This window comes from Hydra vulgaris, chromosome 08 (genome assembly GCF_038396675.1).
Source record: "Hydra vulgaris chromosome 08, alternate assembly HydraT2T_AEP".
NCBI classification, from domain to species: Eukaryota; Metazoa; Cnidaria; class Hydrozoa; order Anthoathecata; family Hydridae; genus Hydra; species Hydra vulgaris.
In genome coordinates, this window is record NC_088927.1 from 40,638,038 (window position 1) to 40,649,437 (window position 11,400).

The following is an 11,400-nucleotide window of genomic DNA, read 5'->3' on the forward strand; positions in this document are numbered from 1 at the left end:
TAGTTATTAATTATAATTTGCTTTTAGGCCAGTTTTAGGCCCGTTTAATGGCCAAAGTCACCACCAGTATAGGGGTGACTTGACTCATCCTTAAAATTAAAAAAAAAGTGTGAAAGGTATAATTTTTTTGTTTTTCATTTTAACTATTTTAATTAGATTATTTAATTCTTCGACATCATGCACATCTAATGCAATTTATTTTAACATATTAACCATTTATGATAAAATTTAAAAAAAAAAATATTTTAAATTTGGCCAAAGTCACCTCATTTTACGGCACCAAATAATGTTATTTAATTGAAGTTAAAAGTGTCGCATAAAACATACTTTTTCTTTCTTTCCCAAAAATCTTCCTTAAAAATCTTTTTTAAAACTTCTAATTGTTTGAGAATGATCAACATGCTTTTAGAATGATTGTACTTTTTTGTCAAGACATCGTAGCTTTGAATATACAGTTCCTTAGTTTCATTGAGTACTTCGCAGTTACATTCCGAAAATATCTAAATTAAAAGCATATCGTATTTTAATTTTTGCCTCTTCATCATAAATAAAGACATGGAGTGGATTTATATCCAGCTTTTTGCGTAACTAAAAATACTGGTAGCTCATTTACTTTTGTAAGTTAATGCAAACATAAAACTGCTGAAAATTTTGTTAACAAGTTTTAAACACTATGTTATTTGTTTAATATTTACAAACCTCTACAATACTTTTAATTCGCATGTAAAGCGATTTTACGCTGTTGCATATTTGTAACATCGTCACCATAAAATTTTGACCAGATTCAATACTTGCTTCATGTTTCATTACAATATATAACTCTCCAAGAATCTTATCTAATAAGTTTTCATATAGTCGAAGAGCGGAAAAATCCTAAAAAGTCGTGTTTCTGCTATTTAGATGTTTTTAACTTTATTCAAATGATTTTTAACTGGTTTAAATGATTATTAGATATAAATAGTTCCAGTATAAAATTGGGGTTTCAAATTTTAAGGTTTTAAAAATATCACAGGAAGAAAAACTGTTTAATAAAACTTTTCAATAATGATAGTTCATACAAATAATTAAGTCTTAAGAAAACAGATATTTTGGCAAGCATTATAGTTAAAGGTAGAACGTGGCTAATTGAGCATAGGAACAAGTTAGACATATTGAAAAATAAGCATTGCATGACAAAATATCTAATGAAGAAATTAAAGAAATAGAATGGTAACGCAATTTGCAACAAAAATATAAAAACAAAAAAATAAAAATAATAAAGGTTACTAAATTGCAGTCGAGTAAGATGTACGGATACTTTTTCTGTTTTGGACCAAAATTAGTTAAGGTAAGTTGAGCAACTTTGAAAAAAACGAATAAAACTGAACTGTTTAACGCAAAAAATGATGATAAAAAAAATATTGCTGTACATTATATATACTGTTTTTAAATTAGCAATTGTTGTATCAAAATAATTCAATAACTTTCTTACTATTTAATTTTTTCTCTTCTCTTACTTACGTCACTAAAGTGTGTAAAATAAAGTTATAAACACGCTTACTGTGATAGTTATAATAATATCAATAGTTTTTTGATGAGTTATCTAAATTCCATACCATGCTTATTTATTTATTTGTCGATTGCTGAACTTGTTCAACACATTTGCTAAGTTTACCTCTTTGGGGCAGGTTGAGCAGCTCGGTAAACTTAAGGCAATCTTAGGTTTATTGAAAAATTTCTCAATTAGCCCCGTTCTGCTCTGTTCATGTATACTTATTGCATTTCAATACAACTTAAAAACGTATCCATTAGCTATGATAATGGATCTATGATAATGGATCAAAAGTTCTTACCGAAGTTAGCGATTTAACATTTGGACTTTTGATAAAACCTTCAGTAGTGTGGTAAGAACAAGCAGAATCATTTAAGGTCGAGTCGTGTTTAGTTAGCCGTAAAACCTAAAAGAAATTAGGTTCTAAATGGAAAAGTTTTAAAAAGAATATGAGGAAATGTATTCTGAAATTTTGCAAAACTTACCAATAAGCATTTTAGACGATGAACAGCCACAAAATAATACCTATCCATAATCAAATCTTCTGTTAAACTATGGAATTTCTTCAAAGCCTCCGTGCACGATTTTTTTTCGCATTTCGGAATAATTTTGGAATTCAGTGGGTTTGTAGAAAGCGTACCTTTACTTTGATCCAGCATTTTTGATTTTGCCTTTACAAGTATTAAAACCAATGTTGCTAAAAGTTATTTTATATATATATATATATATATATATATATATATACATGTATATATATATATATAACAAAATTAAATTTTTCAATTTTATTACACATGAGATATGTATTTTTATATCATTTTACCTAAAAGAAGCTTTATAAGCATTGCTTTCTTGTTTTTTATGTTGCAGACTGCACCCAGCAATAAATTTTTTAATCTTTTTCATTTCTTTTCGTTTTTTTCACTTTTTATATAATATTAATGAATGAAGGGAATTACCGGTTAAATTTTCTTAGAAATGTTCCCAGGTAACTAGGAAACCACCTTCATTCACGTAAAAAAACTTACTGAGAAGAAACGAATTTTTAATGCGTAGTTTTCCTTCGTGTCGTTGAAACTAAATATTCTTGTAAATCCTTTTTCATTATTTATATTGGTTTGTTTCTTAGAATTTCCCAAAAACTGAACAAGTTTTAATTATTTATTGTATTTCATATGCGTATTTAGTTAAATTTTGTAATGTGTGCTATATAATCGTATTTTATAACATTTTTATTTTTAATACTAATGTCAAATACAGATTTGTTACAAAAAATTGCAGTAATTTGAGCTTGGAAATAAGAGGAACCCACATAACAGCCCACCAACCATTCGGGTGGGAAGAAAGTATTTTAACCATGATTTTCTGAAATATTAAGATTCAAATTTTTGAGAGAATTCAAATTTCATGAAAAGTTTTTTGAAAGTAGTGAAAACTGTGGTTCGGGCTCTGGTATAGTGACAACCATGTCTTTTTTTCTTGAAAACCCGCACATCGGATAAAGTACATAGTATAGTATTATTGTTTTTAACTACTTTTATTATTATTTGTACTAATTAATTTTAAAATATTTACCTAAAAAAGTTGCAGTTTATCTCATATAATGCAAAAAAGCTCACGTTATTATTATTGTAAATTAAACCAACAAAATATTGCCCACGATCAAGTTGTAGGTTTTACTAAAGTTAGATGATACAGAGTTTTTAAGGCTTTTTAGCCCTTTTAAGAGTATTTTAATGTCGTTGTTAAATTATTTAATTCTTTTAAATAGTTTTTTAATCCATTCATAAAAATGACAACTTTACAATACAATCACATAAAATACACGATTTATATAAATCAGTAAATTAGTTTTACTTTCAATATAACTTTTGTTAAAAACTTTCTCTGCTAATTTCTTTGACTGCCTTTTGTCTAACATGGCCGAAAAATATAATGCAATCATTTCTTGAAATGTTATTCATTCCTCGATGAGTAACTGAGTAACTAACTCTTCTTACGTATTCAGATTTTTTATTTTAATATTTATATTAAGGAGGTACATAACCTGAAATTTTGAAAAGAATCAAAAAAAATATTATTATCGTTATTGATGTAAAATTTTATGAGGAACACATTTTTAAAACTATTTTTTTAATAACAATAACATAAATAGTGATTTAAGCAGCTTTTTGGAGGACTAAAAAAATTTTTAGACATAGCAACGTCCTTAGCAACCATCTTCTTACCTACTTTTTGTTTTTTTGACTTCTAAAAGAGATTTTTTTTTTCCGGATATAGAATAAATGATTAGGGATATAAAATAGATGAAAGGGATATCTCACACTATACGTTTGATTGTACTGTTGATATAAGACAAAAGTTTTTTTAAATCTTTGTTAAATAAAAAACGAGTAACCTTACTCTGCAAATAGGCCATTAAAACCAAATCACTTACTATGAGTGCAACAAAAATTATTATTTTCTATAGGCTGGGTCAACAATTGCTCAAAATGAGCGATTGTTTTTACTCAGTAATAGCTCAGCTTTAAGTGAATAAAAACTTAAGCAAAATTGTTGAAGACTAAAGAAAAAAATCTGTCGTATATCAACAGTACAACCAAACATATAGTGTGAGTTAAATCTCACATGACATGTTCTATTTTGCTAATAAAAGACATAGCTTTTCGCTATTTTATATACTGCAATTTAAAGCAGATATCTAATGTACAAATTATGTAATGGATGTCAAAAGTACATCTATTAAAGTACAGCTATCAAAAGAGCAAACTATGCAATAGCCAAAAATACACCATCAAAAGTGCAAATCATGTAACAAAAGTTAAAAGTACAGCTATTAAAAATACACATCCTACCTTAGAAGTCAAAAGTACAGCTATTAAAAAATACAAAAAATATAATAAAAGCCAAAAGTTCAACCATCAAAAGTACAAATCACATAATAGGAGCCATAAGTACAGTAATCAAAATGACAAATCGTGTAATAGAAGCCAAAAGTACAGCTATTAAAACAAATTGCTAAACTTTACTTGAATAAAAATATGAAAAAAACTGCTGAAGTTATTATTAGTAAAGCTGACGAACTACTGAGTAAAAAGAGCAATTGCTCATTTTTATTTACTTAGCCTAAAATGAATAGCTGTAACGTGACGAATAGCATTAACTAGTTTTTTAATGTTTCCAAAAATCAAAAGTATTACCTTGTGTCGAATTTAAGTTCTTTTCCTAAACTGTTAGCTTATAATTAAAAATGTAAATTCAAAATCATAAAAATTTACTAAATTAAAATCTTTAAACATAAATAATGATTTTCTGTTTTTATTTTATACAAGACTGAAGATGAAGACTATAGAGCATGATAACAATTAACAGAACCTTCAAAAGATTGAGAGCACTAAGGAACAGACACTGTATAAGGACGAGACTTAATTGAACAACAAGGAACACCAGAACAAATTTTAGTCGATGAATTTTTTTTAGTTGAATTTTAGTAGAAATTAGAGGGCAAAGGATTGAACCTTGAGTCAACCCTGACGTTACAGTAAAGGAAAAATTCACAGGTACAACATGAGTTCTATATCACTATTAAAATAGCTGAATATATAGAATATATAAAATAATTGAATAAATGAAATATAGCAATAAACTAGAACTTTAGAATATAACAATAAATTAGAACTTTTCTCGAAATCAATGTTTCACAAAACACATAAAGGAGCTCTTTAATTTAAAAAGGGGTATTGTTAACATTAACATTAAGTTCAGTATTATTATATAGAGATATTTGTTAACAAATGGTAATGCATAAAATAATAACTGGACCCTAGTTGAATCATCAAATAGATAAATAATAATACTGAATCAATCCATGAAACGTAAAATGAAATAAGTTTCTCACTACTCAAAAACAATCTTTGCAAATAGTACACCAAAATAACCATACCACAACTAAACAACGTACACCAAAACAACGATACCATAACGATAATACAACGTATAGTTGGCTTATAAAATCTTTAAAGCAATATTGATAAAAAATAATAGTCACACATTACTAATTTCCATGAAGCATTTAAGTCATCTTAAAACCAAAAAATAACAAAAAATCCTCAAACATAAACTAATATTCAAAAATAAAACTTTCACAGCTAAGAAGTCACTGTACTTAACCAACTTAAAAAGTTCTTAGATGCAATATGAATAAAAATATATTAAATATTTATAATAAAAGTGATTTAAGGTCATAAAAATTATTTTGGAAAATTGTTAGTGTTCTTAAATGGTTTGCAGTTTAATTTTAAAATTAAATCTGATCATATCAAATTATACCCATATATGTGGTGATTTGCTTATAATAATAAATTATAAAAAACCTGTTTGATGATTCACAAAAAGAAAGTTATAAATTTGAAGAACGAAATCAATAATTATAAAATAAACTTTTAAAATATATACCTATAAAAATTAACATATAAAAATATTTTCACTGATGCAAATAGAAAATGTATTATTTATGCATATAACATACACAAATGAAAAACTTAAAGCTGATTATCTACAGGGTTAATAGAGTACAGCAAATTTGTTGCTAATAAATATTTAACAAATTACCAATACTTAGAAATACTCTTATTGTTACCTGAAATTAAAAAATCTTACCTTTTGAAACAATTAGTTAAAAATTAAATGTTACAAAACTCTATTCTCAAACATAACAAACAAAAACATATCAAAATTTTAGTCAAAATGCAAGATGGGGAAGGATTATTATTAAAAGAAAAACATACCCCACTTTATATAAGTCTGATATCTAAAACCATATGGAGAAACGCTCTGACTTTTTAAATTATCATTGTTAAGATATTTACTACAATACTTAATTAAGTATCTATCAAACTGCTTGTCAACAGCAATAACAATATCATGGTGTTCTTCGACTCTTTTTAGAAAAGACCAAGTCTGGAATGTTTTCACACATTCTGTGGAACCACTGTTGACAGCGATTACACTGCGACATTTGTTTCTCTTTCAGTTGATTTTCCGCAGGATTCTATGGCATTCTACAACTGCAAAAAAGTTCTATGCAGATATCCTTTCCTTTGTGCTAACAATATGATAAATAAAGAAATAGCAAAGACACCACAATCTGCCCCATTTGACTGCTGTTGACCCGGTAATACACACATAGTTAACTTGTTATGCATGCATTTCAAGATGACATGATGAATCAGATTGTCAATCAAGAAAACCTCACCAGGTTTACATCTATATGTTGAAATGGCAACCCAGTGACTATGACCATCGTGCAAAACCAGAAAGAAAACTGAGATTTTGTATTTCACTCAAAGAGCTTCTCATGGATTTACTAGTAATTGATTGCTTTCCTGTATTTCTTCCATTTTAAGCACATGCTTTCACTAACACTTCACCGTTTTCTATTCTGCCAGTACAGGATTGTTTATGCTCATTGTTGGAAATGTCACTTGCATAAGTAGTTGCATTTAGTTTATCATTAGATCCTTTGGTCTTTGCTTTGTCAAATTTAAAATCAATATCTAAATTTAGATCTGGAGACATTCTATATAAATGAGAGATTAATTCTTAGTTCCAACACGGACATTTTTTAAAAACAAAAAAAAATGCTTGGAAGGATAACGTGACCTTTTCCAATCAATGCAAGTGCAGCTAGGCATTTTGCTTTCATTACTAAAATCTATTACATAGTTTTGCTCTGTGTTGTCTTTGTAATATCGCAAAGAATTTTCCACATCCTTCAACTTGAATTCCAATATCATCAGCATAACGCATGTGTTTAAAACTCATTAACTGATTGCTTTCAATATAGCTATAAAAAAATACTTTTGTTAAGAAATATTTAGAAATTTATTTAAAATAAATATTACTATAATGTTAACATACCTCTCATTCTTATTTTAGAAAAAATCCTCAATTACAACAGTTAACATCCTAGTGAGAGAACTATACCGGTGATTTGAACCCAATGCTGATTATAAAAAGAATTTCAAAAAATTGTGGTTTTCTTAACTGCCGTTACATAATCATTCTTCTAGAAGTAAAACGTGTCTGCATGTGCTATTATTAAGTATATATTACTATTATGAGTGAGCCCATAATCTTTAGCCTATCTTCCATTAAGCCATTACATTTAGTTCTTAGCCATCATTCCACGCCTGCTCACGATAAAAATCGCATATAAATACAACACAGCCTGAATTGGATATGGGCAAAAAATAAATAATTTTTTGCTCACTTCTTGTTTATTTTAACTAACCATGAATGAGATCTCGTCTCGTTTTCGTTTCTCGTTAAAGTTTTAAGATTTTTAATTAGATTTTTTTTAACAATCTACTTAAAAAATTTTAATTAGATTTTAAATACTTTTAATTAGATTTTAAATACAAAAACTTTTTGTATAAAATGGTGCACTTTCGACTTAATTTCATTAGTTTATCAGTGGAATTCAACTTGACACGTATTGTTCATATTGAAAAGAAATATTCTTGCCTCATTTCAACGAATAAAAATCTCACCAAAAAAAAAACAAAATCTGGAGATATTTTCAAAAAACAAGTGACGGTGCTGAATGCAAGGCGTGCAAAAAGTCTTTGAAAACAAAAGTTGGAAACACAAGCAGACTTCATCGTCACCTCGAAAAAAAACACAGCTAAGATTACGTTGAGTATTCTGAAAAAAAAGACGATTCTCTTCCTCCTGCTCCTAAGAAGAAACAACGAACCATGATCGAAATGCTTGAAACAAAGTCCAAATATGACAAAGACAATTCCATTCAAAAACAGTTTGACTCTGCAATGCTCGATTACTTATGCACTGATCTGGCATCCTTTTCAGCAGTCGAAGGAGGAGGTTTCAAGAAATTGTTTGGCATTGCTAACTCTCGACTGAGCCTTCATCACAGAACAACATCTTCAAGAAAGCTTTCAATTTGGTCAAGAGAAGTTCAAGCTGGAATGAAGAGCATAATAACGGAGATTACGCCAAATCTAAAAAGTGCTGCATTTACTTCTAACCTTTGGACTTCTATAGCCCAGGACAGCTACATCTCTCGGACTTTTTATGCAATTGACGAAAATTGGAGACTCCATCACTGGACACCCCATGCCCAACAGTTCACAGGCAGACACAAAGGTATCTTAATTGAAGGAAAACTGAATTCTTTCTTAGAAGAACTAATTTTAGTTCTTCTGAGAAAGAATCCAGCTATAATAACCAGGCAAGAAACATGAAACTTGCAGTCAAATTGTCAAAGCGCCTTGATCAATACTTGTGCAACAATCATATTTTACAATGTGCAGTTCGAGACTCATTTGGAATGACTGCTGGAATGGAGGATGTGTTGCAAACATGCAAAGACTTGGCTTCTTTAACTCACCAGTCAAAAGTTGCAGCTGAGTTGCTTAAATCAGAATCAGACGCTCAAGGAGTCAATTTTAGACAGTTATGCCAATCTGTTGAAACAAGATGGAATAGTGAACTGGATTGCATGGCTTCTGTCCTACATCTAAAGAGTGCAGTTATCAGCTTATGTGCAAATGAAGATATTTTTTCTTCAAAAGCCATCAGTGCATCACAGTGGAAATCATTTGAGGGAGCAGTAGAAATTTTAGCACCACTTAAAAAAGCTACAGAAACGTGGTCGGCTAAGTCTATTCCAACAATTACCACTGTCGCCGATTCTTTTTATTTAATCCATGACAAAATTGATCAATTTATTGAGACGGATGGAAAAAATGGCTACGGTGTCTTGTATGCAAAAAATATGAAAAGCTGCATTGAAAAAAGATTTCTCTTTGTCACACTGGAAATTTATTGAGTGCTGCAGCAAATTTCTTAAATCCTGCTTTAAAGGGACTTCACTTGAAGCTGTTCAAAAAGTTTCAAACAACAAAAGAATGGTTAGCCTAACAGGTTAAGGATAATGTTGAGTGCTAACCTGTTGCCAGAGTTCTTTCAGCAGATTTGTCCCCTAATTGAAAACTGAAGCGCAAGTTAAACGTCAGACTTGAAACACAAGAGCCAACATCTGAAATGAATCCTATTTTGAGCGAAATATGCGTGTATGAATATCTTCCTGATGCCAAAAAAGACTTTCTGATTCTTGATTCGTGGAAATTGCATTCAAATACATCGCTAGAACTCTCTTCATTAGCTTGACAAATTTTAACTATTCCAGCAAGTTCAACTAAATCAGAGAGAGTTTTTAGCTCAGGTCGAAATGTTGTCCGATCATCCAGACACAATTTACACCCAGAAAAAGTAGAACAAATCATCTTAATCAGAGAAAACATTGTCTTGTTGGAAAAGTTTGGCAAAAAAATTCTGAATTAATATTTGAAAAAGTTGTTTAAATTTGGCAAATGTCATTTGTGTCTTATTTACTTGGATTTTAATAAATTCGTTTTTAAAAATTGTTAAATTTCTCGTATCGTTCTCGGTCTCACGAGAAGTTCTAACTTCTCGTGTCGGTCTCGTCTCGGTTTGAAATAACCTGGTCTCGCTCATGATTACTTTTAACACAAAAAAAATATATTAAAGAAGAATGAACTTTTATTTATATTTTTTTTCTTATTATTTTGAAAATTTTAAATTTCAATTTATATTTTTCAAAAGTATACTTCGACCTTTTTAAACCTTCTCCAAACTGTTAATTTCTTCAACACAATAGTCAGACATTCCATATTTAGGATTAAGATCATTATTCCAAGACTTTAAAAATGATAGAGCTTACTTATTGATTCCTCAGTTTCATTCTCACATACAAATAAGCAAACCACTTGATAATCTATATTTGCTTTTACCACAAAAAACAAAAGTGGCAATGCATAACGAATGGTACGATATGTTGCATTGAACAACACAATTTCATTCCCAAATTTGGCTAACAACTTTTTCTGCCATGCATTTTGATAAACAACAAGTAATGAAGTTTCTTTTGTTTCAGTTAGTCTAACAGTGTTGTCATCATAGTCACTGTCCATATTAATGTCTTTCGTGGAATGCCCCTAAATTTCAAAAATTTTGAGAACGGAACCAGTTTTATTGAAATTGTTTTTCACATGAATATTCAATAGACGCTTCATTTCTTTTGTGCTTAATACACCTTCTTTGACATACAAGTCAATAGCAGTTACTAGCTCAGGGTTAATGCTCTATGAAATGCCAGAATCCTTATGGATAGACTTGTATGAAAAAATGTATTTTCATTTAATTCAAAAAGAGACTTACACATAATTAGAAGGTATAATGTAAATATGAAAAACAGAATAAAAAAATAATAAGTTACATATACCTTGGCAATTATGTGACCTTTGTGTGACAAAATAACTAATAAAACAATACAAAACAATCTTATTAGATTGATTTCTTTATTGGTTAATAAAGATAATGCATTCCGAAGTTCCTCTAATTTTACTTTCTTATTTCTGACAGTATCCACTTTGAGCTGAATATTTCAGGTTAATACATAAGTTTAGGTATAATATATATATATATATATATATATATATATATATATATATATATATATATATATATATATATATATATATATATATATATATATATATATACATATATGTATATATATATATATATATATATATAAATTCAAAGTTGGATTTATATATATGTACATATATAAAACCCACTTTTTACTACTTCAATTGCATTTGACTTTACATTTGATAAAAGCAAAAATATATAAGAAGAACTTTTTTACTATGGTTTACAATAAACATTCATACACATAAAAATATCCTACTTTATATTTTGAAATTCTAAGTAATCTGTAATACTAAAATGTGTTGGACAATCAAACTTCTTGCAATCTT

General features: G+C 28.7%; 1 protein-coding gene across 1 annotated transcript; it reads right to left on the minus strand.

The window, feature by feature from the left end:
- Nucleotides 1-206: 206 nt before the first annotated feature.
- Nucleotides 207-2,481, minus strand: LOC136083840 (uncharacterized). The gene is made up of 5 exons (XM_065803714.1): nucleotides 2,355-2,481; nucleotides 2,017-2,228; nucleotides 1,833-1,937; nucleotides 700-873; nucleotides 207-500 (listed from the first exon to the last, which is right to left on the minus strand). Exons 1-5 carry the CDS (start codon nucleotides 2,374-2,376, stop codon nucleotides 294-296), a joined length of 720 nt encoding a protein of 239 aa, XP_065659786.1. The 5' UTR covers nucleotides 2,377-2,481; the 3' UTR covers nucleotides 207-293.
- Between the last annotated feature and the right edge of the window lie 8,919 nt (nucleotides 2,482-11,400).

Coding starts and splice junctions, on each gene's coding strand:
- LOC136083840 (XM_065803714.1), bottom strand. CDS start 2,376: ATGCTTATAAAGCTTCTTTTAG. Junction 2,229..2,354: donor GCTTATAAAGCTTCTTTTAG/GTAAAATGATAT, acceptor AATAACTTTTAG/CAACATTGGTTTTAATACTT. Junction 874..1,832: donor ATGTTAAATCGCTAACTTCG/GTAAGAACTTTT, acceptor ACGACTTTTTAG/GATTTTTCCGCTCTTCGACT.